At 49.5% G+C, this 27443-nt stretch overlaps 1 protein-coding gene across 1 annotated transcript in view; it reads left to right on the top strand.

Annotated features, from left to right (window-relative positions):
• The window catches only part of LOC132780022 (arf-GAP with dual PH domain-containing protein 1), a 123942-nt gene that overhangs the window by 83443 nt on the left and 13056 nt on the right, over positions 1-27443 (top strand). The window contains exon 8 of the mRNA XM_067460580.1: positions 1666-1728. Coding sequence (XP_067316681.1) covers positions 1666-1728 — 63 coding nt within the window. The remainder of the gene's footprint in view (positions 1-1665; positions 1729-27443) is intronic.

Here is a 27443-nt window from a genome sequence, read left to right as displayed (position 1 = left end):
ATGGAGGGGAAGAAAAAGGAGGGAAGGAAGGAAAGAAGGGAAGAGAAAGGAGAGCAATAGAAAGAAGGGAAGAGAAAGGAAAACAGGAGAAAGAAGGGAAGAGAAAGGAAAGAAAGAGAGAGAGAAGGGAAGAGAAAGGAAAGCAAGAGAAAGAAGGGAAAAGGAAGGAAAGCAAGAGAAAGGAAAGTAAGAGAAAGAAGGGAAAAGGAAGGAAAGCAAGAGAGAGAAGAGAAAGGAAAGCAAGAGAAAGAAGGGAAAAAGACGGAAAGCAAGAGAAAGACAGGAACAGAAAGGAAAACAAGAGAGAGAAGGGAGGAGAAAGTAAAGCAAGAGAAAGAAGGGAAGAGAAAGGAAAACAAGAGAAAGAAGGGAAGAGAAAGGAAAGCAAGAGAAAGAAGGGAGGAGAAAGGAAAGCAAGAGAGAAAAGGGAAAAGAAAGGAAAGCAAGAGAAAGAAGGGAAGAGAAAGGAAAGCAAGAGAGAGGGAGAAAAGGGAAGAGAAAGGAAAGCAAGAAGAAGAAGGGAAGAGAAAGGAAAACAAGAGAGAGAAGGGAAGAGAAAGGAAAGCAAGAGAGCGAAGGGAAAAGTAAGGAAAGCAAGAGAGAGAAGAGAAAAGGAAGGAAAGCAAGAGAAAGAAGGGAAGAGAAAGGAAAACAAGAGAGAGAAGGGAAGAGAAAGGAAAGCAAGAGAGAGGGAGAAAAGGGAAGAGAAAGGAAAGCAAGAAGAAGAAGGGAAGAGAAAGGAAAACAAGAGAGAGAAGGGAAGAGAAAGGAAAGCAAGAGAGCGAAGGGAAAAGTAAGGAAAGCAAGAGAGAGAAGAGAAAAGGAAGGAAAGCAAGAGAAAGAAGGGAAGAGAAAGGAAAACAAGAGAGAGAAGGGAAGAGAAAGGAAAGCAAGAGAGAGGGAGAAAAGGGAAGAGAAAGGAAAGCAAGAAGAAGAAGGGAAGAGAAAGGAAAACAAGAGAGAGAAGGGAAGAGAAAGGAAAGCAAGAGAGCGAAGGGAAAAGTAAGGAAAGCAAGAGAGAGAAGAGAAAAGGAAGGAAAGCAAGAGAAAGAAGGGAAGAGAAAGGAAAACAAGAGAGAGAAGGGAAGAGAAAGGAAAGCAAGCAAGGGAAGAGAAAGGAAAACAAGGGAAAGAAGGGAAAAGGAAGGAAAGGAAGAGAGGGAAGAGAAAGGGAAAGCAAGACAAAGGAGGGAGGAGAAAGGAAAGCAAGAAAAAGAAGGGAGGAGAAAGGAAAGCAAGAGAAAGGAGGGGAAGAAAGAGAGGTGGAACCTTCTGAATCTTCAGCCTGAAAAACAAACGCCAAACTTATCTCGACGTGTACATAGAATCATAGAGTTGGAGGGGACCTCATGGGCCATCCAATCCACCCCCATTCTGCCAAGAAGGAGGAATATTGCATTCAAAGCACCCCTGACAGATGGCCATCCAGCCTCTGTTTAAAAGCTTCCAAAGAAGGAGCCTCCACTACACGCCGGGGCAGAGAGTTCCACTGCTGAACGGCTCTCACAGTCAGGAAGTTCTTCCTCATGTTCAGGTGGAATCTCCTTTATGTCGACTTGTACATGCGCCAGTCTTGCTTTTCTATCTGCATTAACGTGACCCCTTCTTCCTCTCCTTCTTCTTCCCTCCTTCCCTGCTTCCTTCTCGGCACTTTCCCGACTCCAGCTGGTGCCCAAGCTTTCTAGGAACTACCTGAAGGAAGGCTACATGGAGAAAACGGGGCCAAAGGTGGGACATGCTGTCTTTTCTATCCATGCCAAAAGCAAGTATACTCTTTACTGTACCGCATCGGAAGAGAGGCCATAGATGCGCTAATCCCATCCCATGTTACGTTCACTCTGAGGCTGTATTTCATTCTTCTTTCCTCACCCTTCTTGATTTTCCTAGCTCTGTTTCCTTTGAGTAGAACCTTCTCAAGTGGTATTTATTTATTTATTTATTTCGGACATTTGTATCCCGTCCTATCTCGACCTCCGCAGAGGGACTCGGGGTGGCTAACAACCGGCACGCCATGGTGACCACAACCAAAAGCATAAATATACAATTTAAATAAAAAAACAATGTAAAAGTAGTATAAAAACATTCCAACAGCCGCCAATTTAAGTCATTGTCCTAAAAGAAGTCCGTCAAGTCCATTAAAGCCGTCGCTTTGCCAGCTGGTCAGCCTAGTCTGCAAAGGTCTGACGCCATAGCCAGGATTTCACTTGTTTCTGAAAGGTCAGGAGGGATGGAGCAGATCTAATTGCGCTTGGGAGAGAGTTCCACAGCCAAGGGGCCACCACAGAAAAGGTGAGTCCCTAGCCCAAATCTTATCAAAGAGACCATCAGAAATAAGATTGAAAGCCATAACTTGGCTGCGGAGAGACTACCAGTCGTTGGACCGCTCCACTTGTCTTTTAATCACACCGGAAGACAACTTATGGCTTGGCGAGCTGTTGGCAATTCGATCTTGCCTAAAAGAATGGGGCATTACCATCAGAAGGAGTCTGAGTCCTGAACAAGCCCAGACCTGATCCCACTGATCTAAAGTATCACTCTGTTTAGATAGTCTAATAGAGTCTCTGTCTAGTCTGAATGTCCAGTGGAGTGCCTAAGCATACTGTTCCTACTGAAGTCTAAAGCAAACATTCTAAAATGGAGTCTGAGTCCTGAACAAGCCCAGATCTGATCTCACTGCTCTAAAGTATCACTCTGTTTAGATAGTCTAATAGAGTCTCTGTCTAGTCTGAATGTCCAGTGGAGTGCCTAAGCATACTGTTCCTACTGAAGATTAAAGCAAATGTTCTAAAATGTAGTCTGAGTCCTGAACAAGCCCAGATCTGATCCCACTGATCTAAAGTATCACTCTGTTTAGATAGTCTAATAGAGTCTTTGTCTAGTGTGAATGTCCAGTGGAGTGCCTAAGCATACTGTTCCTACTGAAGTCTAAAGCAAATGTTCTAAAATAGAGTCTGAGTCCTGAACAAGCCCAGATCTGATCCCATGGTCTGCAGCATACTGTTTCTACTGACTTCTAAACTGTACTGTTTCTAAAATGGAGTCTGAGTTCTGAAGAAGCCCAGACCTAATCCCACTGATCTAAAGTATCACTCTGTTTAGATAGCCTAATAGAGTCTCTAATTAGTCTGAATGTCCAGTGGAGTGCCTAAGCATACTGTTCCTACTGAAGTCTAAAGCAAATGTTCTAAAATGGAGTCTGAGTCCTGAACAAGCCCAGATCTGATCCCACTGACAAGCCCCATTTCTCTCCAGATATGACTTCTAAATTGTACTGTTTCTAAAATGGAGTCTGAGTCCTAAACAAGCCCAGACAAAGTATCACTCTGTTTAGATAGTCTAATAGAGTCTCTGTCTAGTCTGAATGTCCAGTGAAGTGCCTAAGCATACTGTTCCTACTGAAGTCTAAAGCAAACATTCTAAAATGGAGTCTGAGTCCTGAACAAGCCCAGATCTGATCCCATGGTCTGCAGCATACTGTTTCTACTGACTTGTAAACTGCACTGTTTCTAAAATGGAGTCTGCGTCCTGAACAAGCCCAGACCTGATCCCACTGATCTAAAGTATCACTCTATTTAGATAGTCTAATAGAGTCTCTGTCTAGTCTGAATGTCCAATGGGTGCCTAAGCATACTGTTCCTACTGAAGTCTAAAGCAAACGTTCTTAAATGGAGTATGAGTCCTGAACAAACCCAGACCTGACCCAACTTATCTAAAGTATAGAATCATAGAATCAAAGAGTTGGAAGAGACCTCCTGGGCCATCCAGTCCAACCCCATTCTGCCAAGAAGCAGGAATATTGCAGTCAAATCATCCCTGACAGATGGCCATCCAGCCCCTGTTTAAAAGCTTCCAAAGAAGGAGCCTCCACCACACTCTGGGGCAGAGAGTTCCACTGCTGAACGGCTCTCACAGTCAGGAAGTTCTTCCTCATGTTCAGATGGAATCTCCTCTCTGAGTGTCCGATGGAGTGCCGAAGCGTACTGTACCTACTGAAGACTAAAGCAAATGTTCTAAAATGGAGTCTGAGTCCTGAACAAGCCCAGACCTGATCCCACTGATCTAAAGTATCACTCTGTTTAGATAGTCTAATAGAGTCTCTGTGTAGTCTGAATGTCCAGTGGAGTGCTTAAGCATACTGTTCCTACTGAAGTCTAAAGCAAACGTTCTAAAATGGAGTCTGAGTCCTGAACAAGCCCAGATCTGCGGCTCCTCCCAGAAGGTTGCTATTTCCAACATATCTGGAGAGAAATAGGGCCTGTCTTGAGTACAGTGCTTTAGACAAATGATGAGGGCATCCCCTCGCCAGCCAGGAAGCTGAACTTTTGCCCCGTTCTGCAGTTCAAAGGCATTACTCGAGAAGGCTGTGAAAATAGGACGCTGGCAGTCATGACATGAAGCCTGCAAGTGGCCAGTGTATTTTTACACCAGCCAGACAGCTGAAACCTCCTAATAGTTTACCCAATAATAGCAGGACTGAAACGCCAGCTGTTTGGGAGAGAGAGACCGAAGCAGACGGGGGCGAGAAGGTCATAGCGCAACGTTGTGTTCCTAAACCAGCCTTGGACTGGTCAGCATGTGGACTCCGTGCTTGCATCCCAAGTTCTGTATACAGAAGGGCCAATGTATTGTCGAAGGCTTTCATGGCCAGAATCACTGGGTTGTTGTAGGTTTTTTTCGGGCTATATGGCCATGTTCTAAAGGCATTCTCTCCTGACGTTTCGCCTGCATCTATGGCAAGCATCCTCAGAGGTAGTGAGGTCTGTTGGAACTAGGATTTATATATCTGTGGAATGACCAGGGTGGGAAAAAGGACTCTTGTCTGCTGGAGCCAGGTGTGAATGCTTCAACTGACCACCTTGATTAGCGTATAATGGCCTGATGCAGGCGAAATGTCAGGAGAGAATGCCTCTAGACCATGGCCATATAGCCCGAAAAAACCTACAACAACCCAGTGATTCCGGCCATGAAAGCCTTCGACAATACATTGAACAACAACAACAATAATAATATGCTTTATTTATATTCTGCAAATGGCATTCATGCAAAGCAATTAGGTTTCTCGGTTGTTTGACTGATATACCTAGATATCTCTTTGAACTGTTAGGGATAAAGATATGCCATTGCACAAAAACATATATGAATATATAGATAGACAGACAGATAGATAGATAGCAGAGTTTCAGAATTGTTCTTTCAGTTGCCCCAAAATATTCTCCTTTAAAAATCTTGGTTTAAATCAGGGGTCCTCAAACTAAGGCCCGGGGGCCGGATATTCTCAGCAATATGCCCTCAAAATGCACTTTATTATTGATTTAGGATTGATTGATTTGTACGCCCTATCCCCTCCGAAAAATTTCCATCCCAGTTATATCCTACCTCGCTCATGCCCAGTATTATTTTTTAAATTTTAAATTTTAAATTTGGCCCAGCCTTAGGTTTTAAATGCTTGTTGTGTTACTGTACTGCTTTATTTATTATTATTATTTTGTTTATGAGATCTATTTTAACTGTTTTTGTATTGTTTGTTGCTATTGTTTTATTATTGATGTGTTGTGGGCTCGGCCTCATGTAAGCTGCACCGAGTCCCTTGGGGAGATGGTAGCGGGGTACAAATAAAGTTTATTGTTGGCTTGTTGTAGGTTTTTTCGGGCTATATGGCCATGGTCTAGAGGCATTCTCTCCTGACGTTTTGCCTGCATCTATGGCAAGCATCCTCAGAGGTAGTGAGGTCTGTTAGAAACTAGGAAAAAGGGTTTATATATCTGTGGAATAATGTCCAGAGTGGGACAAAGGACTCTTGTCTGCTGGAGCGAGGTGGGAATGTTTCAACTGACCACCTTGATTAGCATATAATGGCCTGACAGTGCCTGGAGCAAACTTTTGTTGAGAGGTGATTGTTTTATATTGGGTTGTTGTAGTTTTTTCGGGCTATATGGCCATGGTCTACAGGCATTCTCTCCTGACGTTTCGCCTGCATCTATGGCAAGCGTCCTCGGAAGTAGTGAGGTCTGTTGGAAACTAGGAAAAAGGGTTTATATATCTGTGTAATGGCCAGGGTGGGACAAAGGACTCTTGTCTGCTGGAGCGAGGTGGGAATGTTTCAACTGACCACCTTGATTAGCATATAATGGCCTGACAGTGCCTAGAACAAACTTTTGTTGAGAGGTGATTGTTTTTATATTGGGTTGTTGTAGTTTTTTCGAGCTATATGGCCATGGTCTAGAGCAGGGGTCAGGAACCTTCGGCTCTCCAGGTGTGGTGGACTTCAACTCCCACAATTCCTTGAGGCTCGGCATTCACCCCAAAGGCTTACCTTGGCCTCAAGGAATTGTGGGAGTTGAAGTCCACCACACCTGGAGAGCCGAAGGTTCCCCATGCCTGGTCTAGAGCAACCTGGGGTCCCCAGATGTTTTTGGACTTCAACTCCCAGAAATCCTAACAGCTGGTAAACTGACTGGAATTCCTGGTAGTTGTAGGCCAAAACACCTGGGGACCCGCAGGTTGAGAACTACTGGTCTAGAGGCATTCTCTCCTGACGTTTTGCCTGCATCTATGGCAAGCATCCTCAGACGTAGTGAGGTCTGTTGGAACTAAGAAAAAGGGTTTATATATCTGTGGAATGACCAGGGTGGGACAAAGGACTCTTGTCTGCTGGAGTGAGGTGGGAACGTTTCAACTGACCACCTTGATTAGCATATAATGGCCTGACAGTGCCTGGAGCAAACTTTTGTTGAGAGGTGATTGTTTTATATTGGGTTGTTGTAGTTTTTTCGGGCTATATGGCCATGGTCTACAGGCATTCTCTCCTGACGTTTCGCCTGCATCTATGGCAAGCGTCCTCGGAAGTAGTGAGGTCTGTTGGAAACTAGGAAAAAGGGTTTATATATCTGTGGAATGACCAGGGTGGGACAAAGGACTCTTGTCTGCTGGAGCGAGGTGGGAATGTTTCAACTGACCACCTTGATTAGCATATAATGGCCTGACAGTGCCTAGAACAAACTTTTGTTGAGAGGTGATTGTTTTTATATTGGGTTGTTGTAGTTTTTTCGAGCTATATGGCCATGGTCTAGAGCAGGGGTCAGGAACCTTCGGCTCTCCAGGTGTGGTGGACTTCAACTCCCACAATTCCTTGAGGCTCGGCATTCACCCCAAAGGCTTACCTTGGCCTCAAGGAATTGTGGGAGTTGAAGTCCACCACACCTGGAGAGCCGAAGGTTCCCCATGCCTGGTCTAGAGCAACCTGGGGTCCCCAGATGTTTTTGGACTTCAACTCCCAGAAATCCTAACAGCTGGTAAACTGACTGGAATTCCTGGTAGTTGTAGGCCAAAACACCTGGGGACCCGCAGGTTGAGAACTACTGGTCTAGAGGCATTCTCTCCTGACGTTTTGCCTGCATCTATGGCAAGCATCCTCAGACGTAGTGAGGTCTGTTGGAACTAAGAAAAAGGGTTTATATATCTGTGGAATGACCAGGGTGGGACAAAGGACTCTTGTCTGCTGGAGTGAGGTGGGAACGTTTCAACTGACCACCTTGATTAGCATATAATGGCCTGACAGTGCCTGGAGCAAACTTTTGTTGAGAGGTGATTGTTTTATATTGGGTTGTTGTAGTTTTTTCGGGCTATATGGCCATGGTCTACAGGCATTCTCTCCTGACGTTTCGCCTGCATCTATGGCAAGCGTCCTCGGAAGTAGTGAGGTCTGTTGGAAACTAGGAAAAAGGGTTTATATATCTGTGGAATGACCAGGGTGGGACAAAGGACTCTTGTCTGCTGGAGCGAGGTGGGAATGTTTCAACTGACCACCTTGATTAGCATATAATGGCCTGACAGTGCCTAGAACAAACTTTTGTTGAGAGGTGATTGTTTTTATATTGGGTTGTTGTAGTTTTTTCGAGCTATATGGCCATGGTCTAGAGCAGGGGTCAGGAACCTTCGGCTCTCCAGGTGTGGTGGACTTCAACTCCCACAATTCCTTGAGGCTCGGCATTCACCCCAAAGGCTTACCTTGGCCTCAAGGAATTGTGGGAGTTGAAGTCCACCACACCTGGAGAGCCGAAGGTTCCCCATGCCTGGTCTAGAGCAACCTGGGGTCCCCAGATGTTTTTGGACTTCAACTCCCAGAAATCCTAACAGCTGGTAAACTGACTGGAATTCCTGGTAGTTGTAGGCCAAAACACCTGGGGACCCGCAGGTTGAGAACTACTGGTCTAGAGGCATTCTCTCCTGACGTTTTGCCTGCATCTATGGCAAGCATCCTCAGACGTAGTGAGGTCTGTTGGAACTAAGAAAAAGGGTTTATATATCTGTGGAATGACCAGGGTGGGACAAAGGACTCTTGTCTGCTGGAGTGAGGTGGGAACGTTTCAACTGACCACCTTGATTAGCATATAATGGCCTGACAGTGCCTGGAGCAAACTTTTGTTGAGAGGTGATTGTTTTATATTGGGTTGTTGTAGTTTTTTCGGGCTATATGGCCATGGTCTACAGGCATTCTCTCCTGACGTTTCGCCTGCATCTATGGCAAGCGTCCTCGGAAGTAGTGAGGTCTGTTGGAAACTAGGAAAAAGGGTTTATATATCTGTGGAATGACCAGGGTGGGACAAAGGACTCTTGTCTGCTGGAGCGAGGTGGGAATGTTTCAACTGACCACCTTGATTAGCATATAATGGCCTGACAGTGCCTAGAACAAACTTTTGTTGAGAGGTGATTGTTTTTATATTGGGTTGTTGTAGTTTTTTCGAGCTATATGGCCATGGTCTAGAGCAGGGGTCAGGAACCTTCGGCTCTCCAGGTGTGGTGGACTTCAACTCCCACAATTCCTTGAGGCTCGGCATTCACCCCAAAGGCTTACCTTGGCCTCAAGGAATTGTGGGAGTTGAAGTCCACCACACCTGGAGAGCCGAAGGTTCCCCATGCCTGGTCTAGAGCAACCTGGGGTCCCCAGATGTTTTTGGACTTCAACTCCCAGAAATCCTAACAGCTGGTAAACTGACTGGAATTCCTGGTAGTTGTAGGCCAAAACACCTGGGGACCCGCAGGTTGAGAACTACTGGTCTAGAGGCATTCTCTCCTGACGTTTTGCCTGCATCTATGGCAAGCATCCTCAGACGTAGTGAGGTCTGTTGGAACTAAGAAAAAGGGTTTATATATCTGTGGAATGACCAGGGTGGGACAAAGGACTCTTGTCTGCTGGAGTGAGGTGGGAACGTTTCAACTGACCACCTTGATTAGCATATAATGGCCTGACAGTGCCTGGAGCAAACTTTTGTTGAGAGGTGATTGTTTTATATTGGGTTGTTGTAGTTTTTTCGGGCTATATGGCCATGGTCTACAGGCATTCTCTCCTGACGTTTCGCCTGCATCTATGGCAAGCGTCCTCGGAAGTAGTGAGGTCTGTTGGAAACTAGGAAAAAGGGTTTATATATCTGTGGAATGACCAGGGTGGGACAAAGGACTCTTGTCTGCTGGAGCGAGGTGGGAATGTTTCAACTGACCACCTTGATTAGCATATAATGGCCTGACAGTGCCTAGAACAAACTTTTGTTGAGAGGTGATTGTTTTTATATTGGGTTGTTGTAGTTTTTTCGAGCTATATGGCCATGGTCTAGAGCAGGGGTCAGGAACCTTCGGCTCTCCAGGTGTGGTGGACTTCAACTCCCACAATTCCTTGAGGCTCGGCATTCACCCCAAAGGCTTACCTTGGCCTCAAGGAATTGTGGGAGTTGAAGTCCACCACACCTGGAGAGCCGAAGGTTCCCCATGCCTGGTCTAGAGCAACCTGGGGTCCCCAGATGTTTTTGGACTTCAACTCCCAGAAATCCTAACAGCTGGTAAACTGACTGGAATTCCTGGTAGTTGTAGGCCAAAACACCTGGGGACCCGCAGGTTGAGAACTACTGGTCTAGAGGCATTCTCTCCTGACGTTTTGCCTGCATCTATGGCAAGCATCCTCAGACGTAGTGAGGTCTGTTGGAACTAAGAAAAAGGGTTTATATATCTGTGGAATGACCAGGGTGGGACAAAGGACTCTTGTCTGCTGGAGTGAGGTGGGAACGTTTCAACTGACCACCTTGATTAGCATATAATGGCCTGACAGTGCCTGGAGCAAACTTTTGTTGAGAGGTGATTGTTTTATATTGGGTTGTTGTAGTTTTTTCGGGCTATATGGCCATGGTCTACAGGCATTCTCTCCTGACGTTTCGCCTGCATCTATGGCAAGCGTCCTCGGAAGTAGTGAGGTCTGTTGGAAACTAGGAAAAAGGGTTTATATATCTGTGGAATGACCAGGGTGGGACAAAGGACTCTTGTCTGCTGGAGCGAGGTGGGAATGTTTCAACTGACCACCTTGATTAGCATATAATGGCCTGACAGTGCCTAGAACAAACTTTTGTTGAGAGGTGATTGTTTTTATATTGGGTTGTTGTAGTTTTTTCGGGCTATATGGCCATGGTCTAGAGCAGTGGTTCTCAACCTGTGGGTCCCCAGATGTTTTTGGACTTCAACTCCCAGAAATCCTAACAGCTGGTAAACTGACTGGGATTCCTGGTAGTTGTAGGCCAAAACACCTGGGGACCCACAGGTTGAGAACTACTGGTCTAGAGGCATTCTCTCCTGACGTTTCGCCTGCATCTATGGCAAGCATCCTGAGAGGCAGTGAGGTCTGTTGGAAGTAGGAAAAAGCGTTTATATATTTGTGGAATGACCAGGATGGGACAAAGAACTCTTGTCTGCTGGAGCGAGGTAGGAATGTTTCAACTGACCACCTTGATTAGCATATAATGGCCTGACAGTGCCTGGAGCAAACTTTTGTTGAGAGGTGATTGTTTTTATATTGTTTATACGGTTTTATATTGTTTTATATTGTTGTTATTATTACATTGCTGTTAATTGTATGTTTATGTTTTGATGTGGGCACCATGGGGTGCCGCTTTATTAGCCGTCCGATATAAAATGATAAGGTTGCTATTTCCAACATTTAGAAATGAGTGTATGTGTATGTGGGACAATATCCTTTGTCTCTTTTGTACATCATACCTTGAAGATACCATCATCATCGTCACCCCACCTTTTGAGAGAGACTCAAAGCAACAAAACGGACCACTAACCCTGTTTCAACCGGGCAGTTAGATGCTCTCTGGGCGTATAGAGGCACCTGGTTAGTTCCTTGCAAGAGCTGAACCTTGGATGAGAAGGGCTTTTGGTCCAATCCATGTTTTAGTCCAGAGGTAGAAGGAAGGCCCTCCCTCCATGCCAACTGCCACTGCCCTGGAAGGAGAGATAATGTCATGGCCATGAAATGCCAACTTCCACTGCCCTAGCTTTGGAAGGAGAGGCAGCCACCATGCCACAGTGTAGAAACAGATTAAAGCCCCCCCCCCCATTTCCCAACTGCCACTGCCCTGACCTTGGAAAGAAGGGGGAAGAGGCAGCCATCATGCCTTGACCCAGAAATAGATGGAAGGTCATCCCTCCATGCAAACTGCCACTGCCCTGGCCTTGTAAGAAGAGAAAGAGAGGCAGCCATCACGCCTTGGTGCAGAAATAGATGGAAGGTCCTTCCTCATCCCCTACTGCCACTGCCCTGGCCTTGGAAAGAGGGAGGAAGAGGCAGCCATCAAGCTTTGGCTCAGAAACAGATAGAAGGTCCTTTTTCCTCCCCAACTGCCACTGCCCTAGCCTTGGAAGGAGAGAAGGAGAGGTAGCCATCATGCCACAGTGTAGAAACAGATTAAAGCCCCCCCCCCATTTCCCAACTGCCACTGCCCTGGCCTTGGAAAGAAGGGGGAAGAGGCAGCCATCATGCCTTGACCCAGAAATAGATGGAAGGTCATCCCTCCATGTAAACTGCCACTGCCCTGGCCTTGTAAGAAGAGAAAGAGAGGCAGCCATCATGCCTTGGTGCAGAAATAGATGGAAGGTCCTTCCTCATCCCCTACTGCCACTGCCCTGGCCTTGGAAAGAGGGAGGAAGAGGCAGCCATCAAGCTTTGGCTCAGAAACAGATAAAAGGTCCTTTTTCCTCCCCAACTGCCACTGCCCTAGCCTTGGAAGGAGAGAAGGAGAGGTAGCCATCATGCCACAGTGTAGAAACAGATTAAAGGCCCTCCCTTTTCCCAACTGCCACTGCCCTGGCCTTGGAAAGAAGGGGGAAGAGGCAGCCATCATGCCTTGACCCAGAAATAGATGGAAGGTCATCCCTCCATGTAAACTGCCACTGCCCTGGCCTTGTAAGAAGAGAAAGAGAGGCAGCCATCATGCCTTGGTGCAGAAATAGATGGAAGGTCCTTCCTCATCCCCTACTGCCACTGCCCTGGCCTTGGAAAGAGGGAGGAAGAGGCAGCCATCAAGCTTTGGCTCAGAAACAGATAGAAGGTCCTTTTTCCTCCCCAACTGCCACTGCCCTAGCCTTGGAAGGAGAGAAGGAGAGGTAGCCATCATGCCACAGTGTAGAAACAGATTAAAGCCCCCCCCCCATTTCCCAACTGCCACTGCCCTGGCCTTGGAAAGAAGGGGGAAGAGGCAGCCATCATGCCTTGACCCAGAAATAGATGGAAGGTCATCCCTCCATGTAAACTGCCACTGCCCTGGCCTTGTAAGAAGAGAAAGAGAGGCAGCCATCATGCCTTGGTGCAGAAATAGATGGAAGGTCCTTCCTCATCCCCTACTGCCACTGCCCTGGCCTTGGAAAGAGGGAGGAAGAGGCAGCCATCAAGCTTTGGCTCAGAAACAGATAGAAGGTCCTTTTTCCTCCCCAACTGCCACTGCCCTAGCCTTGGAAGGAGAGAAGGAGAGGTAGCCATCATGCCACAGTGTAGAAACAGATTAAAGCCCCCCCCCATTTCCCAACTGCCACTGCCCTGGCCTTGGAAAGAAGGGGGAAGAGGCAGCCATCATGCCTTGACCCAGAAATAGATGGAAGGTCATCCCTCCATGTAAACTGCCACTGCCCTGGCCTTGTAAGAAGAGAAAGAGAGGCAGCCATCATGCCTTGGTGCAGAAATAGATGGAAGGTCCTTCCTCATCCCCTACTGCCACTGCCCTGGCCTTGGAAAGAGGGAGGAAGAGGCAGCCATCAAGCTTTGGCTCAGAAACAGATAAAAGGTCCTTTTTCCTCCCCAACTGCCACTGCCCTAGCCTTGGAAGGAGAGAAGGAGAGGTAGCCATCATGCCACAGTGTAGAAACAGATTAAAGGCCCTCCCTTTTCCCAACTGCCACTGCCCTGGCCTTGGAAAGAAGGGGGAAGAGGCAGCCATCATGCCTTGACCCAGAAATAGATGGAAGGTCATCCCTCCATGTAAACTGCCACTGCCCTGGCCTTGTAAGAAGAGAAAGAGAGGCAGCCATCATGCCTTGGTGCAGAAATAGATGGAAGGTCCTTCCTCATCCCCTACTGCCACTGCCCTGGCCTTGGAAAGAGGGAGGAAGAGGCAGCCATCAAGCTTTGGCTCAGAAACAGATAGAAGGTCCTTTTTCCTCCCCAACTGCCACTGCCCTAGCCTTGGAAGGAGAGAAGGAGAGGTAGCCATCATGCCACAGTGTAGAAACAGATTAAAGCCCCCCCCCCCATTTCCCAACTGCCACTGCCCTGGCCTTGGAAAGAAGGGGGAAGAGGCAGCCATCATGCCTTGACCCAGAAATAGATGGAAGGTCATCCCTCCATGTAAACTGCCACTGCCCTGGCCTTGTAAGAAGAGAAAGAGAGGCAGCCATCATGCCTTGGTGCAGAAATAGATGGAAGGTCCTTCCTCATCCCCTACTGCCACTGCCCTGGCCTTGGAAAGAGGGAGGAAGAGGCAGCCATCAAGCTTTGGCTCAGAAACAGATAGAAGGTCCTTTTTCCTCCCCAACTGCCACTGCCCTAGCCTTGGAAGGAGAGAAGGAGAGGTAGCCATCATGCCACAGTGTAGAAACAGATTAAAGCCCCCCCCCCATTTCCCAACTGCCACTGCCCTGGCCTTGGAAAGAAGGGGGAAGAGGCAGCCATCATGCCTTGACCCAGAAATAGATGGAAGGTCATCCCTCCATGTAAACTGCCACTGCCCTGGCCTTGTAAGAAGAGAAAGAGAGGCAGCCATCATGCCTTGGTGCAGAAATAGATGGAAGGTCCTTCCTCATCCCCTACTGCCACTGCCCTGGCCTTGGAAAGAGGGAGGAAGAAGCAGCCATCAAGCTTTGGCTCAGAAACAGATAGAAGGTCCTTTTTCCTCCCCAACTGCCACTGCCCTAGCCTTGGAAGGAGAGAAGGAGAGGTAGCCATCATGCCACAGTGTAGAAACAGATTAAAGCCCCCCCCCATTTCCCAACTGCCACTGCCCTGGCCTTGGAAAGAAGGGGGAAGAGGCAGCCATCATGCCTTGACCCAGAAATAGATGGAAGGTCATCCCTCCATGTAAACTGCCACTGCCCTGGCCTTGTAAGAAGAGAAAGAGAGGCAGCCATCATGCCTTGGTGCAGAAATAGATGGAAGGTCCTTCCTCATCCCCTACTGCCACTGCCCTGGCCTTGGAAAGAGGGAGGAAGAAGCAGCCATCAAGCTTTGGCTCAGAAACAGATAGAAGGTCCTTTTTCCTCCCCAACTGCCACTGCCCTAGCCTTGGAAGGAGAGAAGGAGAGGTAGCCATCATGCCACAGTGTAGAAACAGATTAAAGCCCCCCCCCCCATTTCCCAACTGCCACTGCCCTGGCCTTGGAAAGAGGGAGGAAGAGGCAGCCATCAAGCTTTGGCTCAGAAACAGATAAAAGGTCCTTTTTCCTCCCCAACTGCCACTGCCCTAGCCTTGGAAGGAGAGAAGGAGAGGTAGCCATCATGCCACAGTGTAGAAACAGATTAAAGGCCCTCCCTTTTCCCAACTGCCACTGCCCTGGCCTTGGAAAGAAGGGGGAAGAGGCAGCCATCATGCCTTGACCCAGAAATAGATGGAAGGTCATCCCTCCATGTAAACTGCCACTGCCCTGGCCTTGTAAGAAGAGAAAGAGAGGCAGCCATCATGCCTTGGTGCAGAAATAGATGGAAGGTCCTTCCTCATCCCCTACTGCCACTGCCCTGGCCTTGGAAAGAGGGAGGAAGAGGCAGCCATCAAGCTTTGGCTCAGAAACAGATAGAAGGTCCTTTTTCCTCCCCAACTGCCACTGCCCTAGCCTTGGAAGGAGAGAAGGAGAGGTAGCCATCATGCCACAGTGTAGAAACAGATTAAAGCCCCCCCCCCATTTCCCAACTGCCACTGCCCTGACCTTGGAAAGAAGGGGGAAGAGGCAGCCATCATGCCTTGACCCAGAAATAGATGGAAGGTCATCCCTCCATGTAAACTGCCACTGCCCTGGCCTTGTAAGAAGAGAAAGAGAGGCAGCCATCATGCCTTGGTGCAGAAATAGATGGAAGGTCCTTCCTCATCCCCTACTGCCACTGCCCTGGCCTTGGAAAGAGGGAGGAAGAGGCAGCCATCAAGCTTTGGCTCAGAAACAGATAGAAGGTCCTTTTTCCTCCCCAACTGCCACTGCCCTAGCCTTGGAAGGAGAGAAGGAGAGGTAGCCATCATGCCACAGTGTAGAAACAGATTAAAGCCCCCCCCCCATTTCCCAACTGCCACTGCCCTGGCCTTGGAAAGAAGGGGGAAGAGGCAGCCATCATGCCTTGACCCAGAAATAGATGGAAGGTCATCCCTCCATGTAAACTGCCACTGCCCTGGCCTTGTAAGAAGAGAAAGAGAGGCAGCCATCATGCCTTGGTGCAGAAATAGATGGAAGGTCCTTCCTCATCCCCTACTGCCACTGCCCTGGCCTTGGAAAGAGGGAGGAAGAGGCAGCCATCAAGCTTTGGCTCAGAAACAGATAAAAGGTCCTTTTTCCTCCCCAACTGCCACTGCCCTAGCCTTGGAAGGAGAGAAGGAGAGGTAGCCATCATGCCACAGTGTAGAAACAGATTAAAGGCCCTCCCTTTTCCCAACTGCCACTGCCCTGGCCTTGGAAAGAAGGGGGAAGAGGCAGCCATCATGCCTTGACCCAGAAATAGATGGAAGGTCATCCCTCCATGTAAACTGCCACTGCCCTGGCCTTGTAAGAAGAGAAAGAGAGGCAGCCATCACGCCTTGGTGCAGAAATAGATGGAAGGTCCTTCCTCATCCCCTACTGCCACTGCCCTGGCCTTGGAAAGAGGGAGGAAGAGGCAGCCATCAAGCTTTGGCTCAGAAACAGATAGAAGGTCCTTTTTCCTCCCCAACTGCCACTGCCCTAGCCTTGGAAGGAGAGAAGGAGAGGTAGCCATCATGCCACAGTGTAGAAACAGATTAAAGCCCCCCCCCATTTCCCAACTGCCACTGCCCTGGCCTTGGAAAGAAGGGGGAAGAGGCAGCCATCATGCCTTGACCCAGAAATAGATGGAAGGTCATCCCTCCATGTAAACTGCCACTGCCCTGGCCTTGTAAGAAGAGAAAGAGAGGCAGCCATCATGCCTTGGTGCAGAAATAGATGGAAGGTCCTTCCTCATCCCCTACTGCCACTGCCCTGGCCTTGGAAAGAGGGAGGAAGAGGCAGCCATCAAGCTTTGGCTCAGAAACAGATAGAAGGTCCTTTTTCCTCCCCAACTGCCACTGCCCTAGCCTTGGAAGGAGAGAAGGAGAGGTAGCCATCATGCCACAGTGTAGAAACAGATTAAAGCCCCCCCCCCATTTCCCAACTGCCACTGCCCTGACCTTGGAAAGAAGGGGGAAGAGGCAGCCATCATGCCTTGACCCAGAAATAGATGGAAGGTCATCCCTCCATGTAAACTGCCACTGCCCTGGCCTTGTAAGAAGAGAAAGAGAGGCAGCCATCACGCCTTGGTGCAGAAATAGATGGAAGGTCCTTCCTCATCCCCTACTGCCACTGCCCTGGCCTTGGAAAGAGGGAGGAAGAGGCAGCCATCAAGCTTTGGCTCAGAAACAGATAGAAGGTCCTTTTTCCTCCCCAACTGCCACTGCCCTAGCCTTGGAAGGAGAGAAGGAGAGGCAGCCATCATGCCACAGTGTAGAAACAGATTAAAGCCCCCCCCCATTTCCCAACTGCCACTGCCCTGGCCTTGGAAAGAAGGGGGAAGAGGCAGCCATCATGCCTTGACCCAGAAATAGATGGAAGGTCATCCCTCCATGTAAACTGCCACTGCCCTGGCCTTGTAAGAAGAGAAAGAGAGGCAGCCATCACGCCTTGGTGCAGAAATAGATGGAAGGTCCTTCCTCATCCCCTACTGCCACTGCCCTGGCCTTGGAAAGAGGGAGGAAGAGGCAGCCATCAAGCTTTGGCTCAGAAACAGATAGAAGGTCCTTTTTCCTCCCCAACTGCCACTGCCCTAGCCTTGGAAGGAGAGAAGGAGAGGTAGCCATCATGCCACAGTGTAGAAACAGATTAAAGCCCCCCCCCATTTCCCAACTGCCACTGCCCTGGCCTTGGAAAGAAGGGGGAAGAGGCAGCCATCATGCCTTGACCCAGAAATAGATGGAAGGTCATCCCTCCATGTAAACTGCCACTGCTCTGGCCTTGTAAGAAGAGAAAGAGAGGCAGCCATCATGCCTTGGTGCAGAAATAGATGGAAGGTCCTTCCTCATCCCCTACTGCCACTGCCCTGGCCTTGGAAAGAGGGAGGAAGAGGCAGCCATCAAGCTTTGGCTCAGAAACAGATAGAAGGTCCTTTTTCCTCCCCAACTGCCACTGCCCTAGCCTTGGAAGGAGAGAAGGAGAGGTAGCCATCATGCCACAGTGTAGAAACAGATTAAAGCCCCCCCCCATTTCCCAACTGCCACTGCCCTGACCTTGGAAAGAAGGGGGAAGAGGCAGCCATCATGCCTTGACCCAGAAATAGATGGAAGGTCATCCCTCCATGTAAACTGCCACTGCCCTGGCCTTGTAAGAAGAGAAAGAGAGGCAGCCATCACGCCTTGGTGCAGAAATAGATGGAAGGTCCTTCCTCATCCCCTACTGCCACTGCCCTGGCCTTGGAAAGAGGGAGGAAGAGGCAGCCATCAAGCTTTGGCTCAGAAACAGATAGAAGGTCCTTTTTCCTCCCCAACTGCCACTGCCCTAGCCTTGGAAGGAGAGAAGGAGAGGCAGCCATCATGCCACAGTGTAGAAACAGATTAAAGCCCCCCCCCCCATTTCCCAACTGCCACTGCCCTGGCCTTGGAAAGAAGGGGGAAGAGGCAGCCATCATGCCTTGACCCAGAAATAGATGGAAGGTCATCCCTCCATGTAAACTGCCACTGCCCTGGCCTTGTAAGAAGAGAAAGAGAGGCAGCCATCATGCCTTGGTGCAGAAATAGATGGAAGGTCCTTCCTCATCCCCTACTGCCACTGCCCTGGCCTTGGAAAGAGGGAGGAAGAGGCAGCCATCAAGCTTTGGCTCAGAAACAGATAGAAGGTCCTTTTTCCTCCCCAACTGCCACTGCCCTAGCCTTGGAAGGAGAGAAGGAGAGGTAGCCATCATGCCACAGTGTAGAAACAGATTAAAGCCCCCCCCCATTTCCCAACTGCCACTGCCCTGACCTTGGAAAGAAGGGGGAAGAGGCAGCTATCATGCCTTGACCCAGAAATAGATGGAAGGTCATCCCTTCATGTAAACTGCCACTGCCCTGGCCTTGTAAGAAGAGAAAGAGAGGCAGCCATCACGCCTTGGTGCAGAAATAGATGGAAGGTCCTTCCTCATCCCCTACTGCCACTGCCCTGGCCTTGGAAAGAGGGAGGAAGAGGCAGCCATCAAGCTTTGGCTCAGAAACAGATAGAAGGTCCTTTTTCCTCCCCAACTGCCACTGCCCTAGCCTTGGAAGGAGAGAAGGAGAGGCAGCCATCATGCCACAGTGTAGAAACAGATTAAAGCCCCCCCCCCCATTTCCCAACTGCCACTGCCCTGGCCTTGGAAAGAAGGGGGAAGAGGCAGCCATCATGCCTTGACCCAGAAATAGATGGAAGGTCATCCCTCCATGTAAACTGCCACTGCCCTGGCCTTGTAAGAAGAGAAAGAGAGGCAGCCATCATGCCTTGGTGCAGAAATAGATGGAAGGTCCTTCCTCATCCCCTACTGCCACTGCCCTGGCCTTGGAAAGAGGAAGGAAGAGGCAGCCATCAAGCTTTGGCTCAGAAACAGATAGAAGGTCCTTTTTCCTCCCCAACTGCCACTGCCCTAGCCTTGGAAGGAGAGAAGGAGAGGTAGCCATCATGCCACAGTGTAGAAACAGATTAAAGCCCCCCCCCTTTCCCAACTGCCACTGCCCTGGCCTTGGAAAGAAGGGGGAAGAGGCAGCCATCATGCCTTGACCCAGAAATAGATGGAAGGTCATCCCTCCATGTAAACTGCCACTGCCCTGGCCTTGTAAGAAGAGAAAGAGAGGCAGCCATCACGCCTTGGTGCAGAAATAGATGGAAGGTCCTTCCTCATCCCCTACTGCCACTGCCCTGGCCTTGGAAAGAGGGAGGAAGAGGCAGCCATCAAGCTTTGGCTCAGAAACAGATAAAAGGTCCTTTTTCCTCCCCAACTGCCACTGCCCTAGCCTTGGAAGGAGAGAAGGAGAGGTAGCCATCATGCCACAGTGTAGAAACAGATTAAAGGCCCTCCCTTTTCCCAACTGCCACTGCCCTGGCCTTGGAAAGAAGGGGGAAGAGGCAGCCATCATGCCTTGACCCAGAAATAGATGGAAGGTCATCCCTCCATGTAAACTGCCACTGCCCTGGCCTTGTAAGAAGAGAAAGAGAGGCAGCCATCACGCCTTGGTGCAGAAATAGATGGAAGGTCCTTCCTCATCCCCTACTGCCACTGCCCTGGCCTTGGAAAGAGGGAGGAAGAGGCAGCCATCAAGCTTTGGCTCAGAAACAGATAAAAGGTCCTTTTTCCTCCCCAACTGCCACTGCCCTAGCCTTGGAAGGAGAGAAGGAGAGGTAGCCATCATGCCACAGTGTAGAAACAGATTAAAGCCCCCCCCCCCCCATTTCCCAACTGCCACTGCCCTGGCCTTGGAAAGAAGGGGGAAGAGGCAGCCATCATGCCTTGACCCAGAAATAGATGGAAGGTCATCCCTCCATGTAAACTGCCACTGCCCTGGCCTTGTAAGAAGAGAAAGAGAGGCAGCCATCACGCCTTGGTGCAGAAATAGATGGAAGGTCCTTCCTCATCCCCTACTGCCACTGCCCTGGCCTTGGAAAGAGGGAGGAAGAGGCAGCCATCAAGCTTTGGCTCAGAAACAGATAGAAGGTCCTTTTTCCTCCCCAACTGCCACTGCCCTAGCCTTGGAAGGAGAGAAGGAGAGGTAGCCATCATGCCACAGTGTAGAAACAGATTAAAGCCCCCCCCCCATTTCCCAACTGCCACTGCCCTGGCCTTGGAAAGAAGGGGGAAGAGGCAGCCATCATGCCTTGACCCAGAAATAGATGGAAGGTCATCCCTCCATGTAAACTGCCACTGCCCTGGCCTTGTAAGAAGAGAAAGAGAGGCAGCCATCACGCCTTGGTGCAGAAATAGATGGAAGGTCCTTCCTCATCCCCTACTGCCACTGCCCTGGCCTTGGAAAGAGGGAGGAAGAGGCAGCCATCAAGCTTTGGCTCAGAAACAGATAAAAGGTCCTTTTTCCTCCCCAACTGCCACTGCCCTAGCCTTGGAAGGAGAGAAGGAGAGGTAGCCATCATGCCACAGTGTAGAAACAGATTAAAGGCCCTCCCTTTTCCCAACTGCCACTGCCCTGGCCTTGGAAAGAAGGGGGAAGAGGCAGCCATCATGCCTTGACCCAGAAATAGATGGAAGGTCATCCCTCCATGTAAACTGCCACTGCCCTGGCCTTGTAAGAAGAGAAAGAGAGGCAGCCATCACGCCTTGGTGCAGAAATAGATGGAAGGTCCTTCCTCATCCCCTACTGCCACTGCCCTGGCCTTGGAAAGAGGGAGGAAGAGGCAGCCATCAAGCTTTGGCTCAGAAACAGATAGAAGGTCCTTTTTCCTCCCCAACTGCCACTGCCCTAGCCTTGGAAGGAGAGAAGGAGAGGTAGCCATCATGCCACAGTGTAGAAACAGATTAAAGGCCCTCCTTTTTCCCAACTGCCACTGCCCTGGCCTTGGAAAGAAGGGGGAAGAGGCAGCCATCATGCCTTGACCCAGAAATAGATGGAAGGTCATCCCTCCATGTAAACTGCCACTGCCCTGGCCTTGTAAGAAGAGAAAGAGAGGCAGCCATCATGCCTTGGTGCAGAAATAGATGGAAGGTCCTTCCTCATCCCCTACTGCCACTGCCCTGGCCTTGGAAAGAGGAAGGAAGAGGCAGCCATCAAGCTTTGGCTCAGAAACAGATCGAAGGTCCTTTTTCCTCCCCAACTGCCACTGCCCTAGCCTTGGAAGGAGAGAAGGAGAGGTAGCCATCATGCCACAGTGTAGAAACAGATTAAAGCCCCCCCCCTTTCCCAACTGCCACTGCCCTGGCCTTGGAAAGAAGGGGGAAGAGGCAGCCATCATGCCTTGACCCAGAAATAGATGGAAGGTCATCCCTCCATGTAAACTGCCACTGCCCTGGCCTTGTAAGAAGAGAAAGAGAGGCAGCCATCACGCCTTGGTGCAGAAATAGATGGAAGGTCCTTCCTCATCCCCTACTGCCACTGCCCTGGCCTTGGAAAGAGGGAGGAAGAGGCAGCCATCAAGCTTTGGCTCAGAAACAGATAAAAGGTCCTTTTTCCTCCCCAACTGCCACTGCCCTAGCCTTGGAAGGAGAGAAGGAGAGGTAGCCATCATGCCACAGTGTAGAAACAGATTAAAGGCCCTCCCTTTTCCCAACTGCCACTGCCCTGGCCTTGGAAAGAAGGGGGAAGAGGCAGCCATCATGCCTTGACCCAGAAATAGATGGAAGGTCATCCCTCCATGTAAACTGCCACTGCCCTGGCCTTGTAAGAAGAGAAAGAGAGGCAGCCATCACGCCTTGGTGCAGAAATAGATGGAAGGTCCTTCCTCATCCCCTACTGCCACTGCCCTGGCCTTGGAAAGAGGGAGGAAGAGGCAGCCATCAAGCTTTGGCTCAGAAACAGATAAAAGGTCCTTTTTCCTCCCCAACTGCCACTGCCCTAGCCTTGGAAGGAGAGAAGGAGAGGTAGCCATCATGCCACAGTGTAGAAACAGATTAAAGGCCCTCCCTTTTCCCAACTGCCACTGCCCTGGCCTTGGAAAGAAGGGGGAAGAGGCAGCCATCATGCCTTGACCCAGAAATAGATGGAAGGTCATCCCTCCATGTAAACTGCCACTGCCCTGGCCTTGTAAGAAGAGAAAGAGAGGCAGCCATCACGCCTTGGTGCAGAAATAGATGGAAGGTCCTTCCTCATCCCCTACTGCCACTGCCCTGGCCTTGGAAAGAGGGAGGAAGAGGCAGCCATCAAGCTTTGGCTCAGAAACAGATAGAAGGTCCTTTTTCCTCCCCAACTGCCACTGCCCTAGCCTTGGAAGGAGAGAAGGAGAGGTAGCCATCATGCCACAGTGTAGAAACAGATTAAAGCCCCCCCCCCCATTTCCCAACTGCCACTGCCCTGGCCTTGGAAAGAAGGGGGAAGAGGCAGCCATCATGCCTTGACCCAGAAATAGATGGAAGGTCATCCCTCCATGTAAACTGCCACTGCCCTGGCCTTGTAAGAAGAGAAAGAGAGGCAGCCATCACGCCTTGGTGCAGAAATAGATGGAAGGTCCTTCCTCATCCCCTACTGCCACTGCCCTGGCCTTGGAAAGAGGGAGGAAGAGGCAGCCATCAAGCTTTGGCTCAGAAACAGATAAAAGGTCCTTTTTCCTCCCCAACTGCCACTGCCCTAGCCTTGGAAGGAGAGAAGGAGAGGTAGCCATCATGCCACAGTGTAGAAACAGATTAAAGGCCCTCCCTTTTCCCAACTGCCACTGCCCTGGCCTTGGAAAGAAGGGGGAAGAGGCAGCCATCATGCCTTGACCCAGAAATAGATGGAAGGTCATCCCTCCATGTAAACTGCCACTGCCCTGGCCTTGTAAGAAGAGAAAGAGAGGCAGCCATCACGCCTTGGTGCAGAAATAGATGGAAGGTCCTTCCTCATCCCCTACTGCCACTGCCCTGGCCTTGGAAAGAGGGAGGAAGAGGCAGCCATCAAGCTTTGGCTCAGAAACAGATAGAAGGTCCTTTTTCCTCCCCAACTGCCACTGCCCTAGCCTTGGAAGGAGAGAAGGAGAGGTAGCCATCATGCCACAGTGTAGAAACAGATTAAAGGCCCTCCTTTTTCCCAACTGCCACTGCCCTGGCCTTGGAAAGAAGGGGGAAGAGGCAGCCATCATGCCTTGACCCAGAAATAGATGGAAGGTCATCTCTCCATGCAAACAGCCACTGCCCAGGCCTTGTGAGAAGAGAAGGAGTGGCAGTCATCATGCCTTGGCCCAAAAACAGATGGAAGCCCCCCCCCCCCTCCATGCCAACTGCCACTGCACTGGCCTTGGAAGGAGAGAAGAGACAGCCATCGTGCTTTGGTCCAGAGGTAGATGGAAGATCCTCCAACCAGGTGTTATTATCCGTTGCCGGACCTCATCCGGTTCCGGCTTCTCCGCGGTGCTTCTCTGCTCCGCCATCCAGCCCTGAAGGCCGAGACAGAGGCACGTCTTGCTCCTTCTCACGCTTCCTCCCTCTCCTAATTAAGGAGGTCTGCTGAGACGTTAATTATTTTTCTTGTTGCTCGGAGCCAAGAGGAATTTCATCAAGCCTCCGGTTTGTGTACTTAACCAATTCATTAGCTGTGAATTAAATCAACACAAGATTTTAAAATTTTCTCGGGGGCGAGAAAAGGCTGCTGAAGTGTTGTGGAAAAGCGATGGAATCAATCACATTTAATTCAGCTGCTGGATTTCAAGATGCTTCCCCATGCTATTCCGTTGGAAATCTATTGGATTTGGCCAAAATCCTCTCATTGATCCCAATTGAAGTGGACTGATTGAATCAATGGGATTTACGAGGGTTGAATGAAAAGTAATGCCTCCACCTTCGTAACTCGGCAACGGATGGCAGTACTGGTATGCGGCAGGTACTGGCTTGTTCAGTAGACTCTCATCTACAGTTTCATTTTGGCAGGAAGCCTTAGCAGAAAAAGTAATGCCTCCACCTTCATAACTCCTCAACGGATGGCAGTACTGGCGTGTTCAGTAGACTCTCCTCTACAGTTCCATTTTTGCGGGAAACCTTCACAGAAAAAGTAATGCCTCCACCTTCGTAACTCCTCAACAGATAGCAGTACTGGTATGCGGCAGGTACTGGCTTGTTCAGTAGACTCTCCTCTACAGTTCCATTTTGACAGAAAGACTTAGCAGAAAAAGTAATGCCTCCACCTTCATAACTCCTCAACAGATGGCAGCACTGGTATGCGGCAGGTACTGGCTTGTTCAGTAGACTCTCCTCTACAGTTCCATTTAGGCGGGAAGCCTTAGCACTAAAAGCAATGCCTCCACCTTCGTAACTCCTCAACAGATGGCAGCACTGGTATGCGGCAGGCACTGGCTTGTTCAGTAGACTCTCCTCTACAGTTCCATGCTGGCAGGAAGCCTTAGCAGAAAAAGTAATACCTCCACCTTCCTAACTCCTCAACAGATGGCAGTACTGGTATGCAGCGGGTACTGTCTTGTTCAGTAGACTCTCCTCTACAGTTCCATTTAGGCGGGAAGCCTTAGCACTAAAAGCAATGCCTCCACCTTCGTAACTCCTCAACAGATGGCAGTACTGGTATGCAGCAGGTACTGGCTTGTTCAGTAGACTCTCCTCTACAGTTCCATTTTGGCAGGAAGCCTTAGCAGAAAAAGTAATACCTCCACCCTCGTAACTCCTCAACAGATGGCAGTACTGGTATACAGCAGGTACTGGCTTGTTCAGTAGACTCTCCTCTACAGTTTCATTTTGGCAGGAAGCCTTGGCATTGAATGGTTGTGTTGTTAAAGTGCAAAGTATGGAACCCTGCGCAAGGCAGACTACACAAGGGTTGAATGAAAAGTAATGCCTCCACCTTCGTAACACCTCAACAGGTGGTAGTACTGGTATGCGGCAGGTACTGGCTTGTTCAGTAGACTGTCCTCTACAGTTCCACTTTGGCAGGAAGCCTAAGCATAAAAAGTAATGCCTCCACCTTCCTAACTCCTCAACAGATTGCTGTACTGGTATGCAGCAGGTACTGGCTTGTTCAGTAGACTCTCCTCTACAGTTCCATTTTGGTGGGAAGCTTTAGCAAAAAAAGTAATGCCTCCACCTTCGTAACACCTCAACAGGTGGTAGTACTGGTATGCGGCAGGTACTGGCTTGTTCAGTAGACTCTCCTCTACAGTTCCATTTTGGTGGGAAGCCTTAGCAAAAAAAGTAATGCCTTCACCTTCGTAACTCCTCAACAGATGGCAGTACTGGTATGCGGCAGGTACTGGCTTGTTCAATAGACTCTCATCTACAGTTCCATTTTGGTGGGAAGCCTTAGCAGAAAAAGTAATGCCTTCACCTTCATAACTCCTCAACAGATGGCAGTACTGGTATGAAGCAGGTACTGGCTTGTTCAGGAGACTCTCCTCTACAGTTCCACTTTGGCAGGAAGCCTTAGCAGAAAACGTAATGCCTCCACCTTCGTAACTTCTCAACAGATGGAAGGCCAACAGACGTGGCGGCTCCGCCCCTTGGCCCACCCGCGGATTGGGGAGAGGAGAGGAGGCGGGTGGAGTGCCAGGGGATCGGGAAAGGGAGCCGATCATGGGGAAGGGATCGAACGCGGAGAACGATTGAGCGCCGGCTCTGCTCGCACACCTGGTGGCCAGGTGGAGCAGGAACGAGAGGGGCTAGGCGAGGCTCAAGGGCCCGGCCCCTTTGGGAAGAAGATCGCCCGGCAGCGAGGCAAGAGAGCCGAGGCTCCCCCCGGACTGCTTGGGCTGTTGTGAGCTGAAGGGGCGCTCCTCAAGTGGCGGTCGAGGGGCATTTACAGAGGCGCCTCTGCACCCCTGGCAAAAAAAAAAGTGTTCTGCAACCGCTTACTTCGCGTAATGGACGAGCCGCCCCTGCATATGCCCATCGGACGTATAGAAGCACCTGGTTAGCTCCTTGCAAGAGCAGAACATTGGGTGAGAAGAGCCTTTGGTACGATCCAACTGGGTGTTATTATCCCTTGCCGGACTTCATCCGGTTCCGGCTTCTCCGCGGTGCTTCTCTGCTCCGCCATCCAGCCCTGAAGGCCGAGACAGAGGCACGTCTTGCTCCTTCTCACGCTTCCTCCTTCTCCTAATTAAGGAGGTTTGCTGAGACGTTGATTATTTTTCTTGTTGCTCGGAGCCAAGAGGAATTTAATCAAGCCTCCGGTTTGTGTACTTAATCAATTCATTAGCTGTGAATTAAATCAACACAAGATTTTAAAATTTTTCTCGGGGGCGAGAAAAGACTGCTCAAGTGTTGTGGGAAAGCGATGGAATCAATCACATTTAATTCAGCTGCTGGATTTCAAGATGCTTCCTCACGCTATTCCGTTGGAAATCGATTTGATTTGGCCAAAATCCTCTCATTGATCCCAATTGAAGTGGACTGATTTAATCAATGGGATTTACGAGGGTTGAATGAAAAGTAATGCCTCCACCTTCGTAACTCGTCAACAGATGGCAGTACTGGTATGCGGCAGGCACTGGCTTGTTCAGTAGACTCTCCTCTACAGTTCCATTTTGGCAGGAAGCCTTAGCAGGAAAAGTAATGCCTCCACCTTCGTAACTCCTCAACGGATGGCAGTACTGGCTTGTTCAGTAGACTCTCCTCTACAGTTTTTGCGGGAAACCTTCACAGAAAAAGTAATGCCTCCACCTTCGTAACTCCTCAACAGATAGCAGTACTGGTATGCGGCAGGTACTGGCTTGTTCAGTAGACTCTCCTCTACAGTTCCATTTTGACAGAAAGACTTAGCAGAAAAAGTAATGCCTCCACCTTCATAACTCCTCAACAGATGGAAGTACTGGTATGCGGCAGGTACTGGCTTGTTCAGTAGACTCTCCTCTACAGTTCCATTTTGACAGAAAGACTTAGCAGAAAAAGTAATGCCTCCACCTTCATAACTCCTCAACAGATGGAAGTACTGGTATGCGGCAGGTACTGGCTTGTTCAGTAGACTCTCCTCTACAGTTCCATTTTGACAGAAAGACTTAGCAGAAAAAGTAATGCCTCCACCTTCATAACTCCTCAACAGATGGCAGCACTGGTATGTGGCAGGTACTGGCTTGTTCAGTAGACTCTCCTCCACAGTTACATGTTGGTGGGAAGCCTTAGCAGAAAAAGTAATGCCTCCACCTTCGTAACTCCTCAACAGATGGCAGTACTGGCATGTTCAGTAGACTCTCCTCTACAGTTCCACTTTGACAGGAAGCCTTAGCAGAAAATGTAATGCCTCCACCTTCGTAACTTCTCAACAGATGGCAGTACTGGCATGTTCAGTAGACTCTCCTCTACAGTTCCA

This window comes from Anolis sagrei, chromosome X (genome assembly GCF_037176765.1).
Source record: "Anolis sagrei isolate rAnoSag1 chromosome X, rAnoSag1.mat, whole genome shotgun sequence".
NCBI lineage: Eukaryota > Metazoa > Chordata > Lepidosauria > Squamata > Dactyloidae > Anolis > Anolis sagrei.
This window is presented reverse-complemented; position numbering and strand designations above follow the sequence as displayed.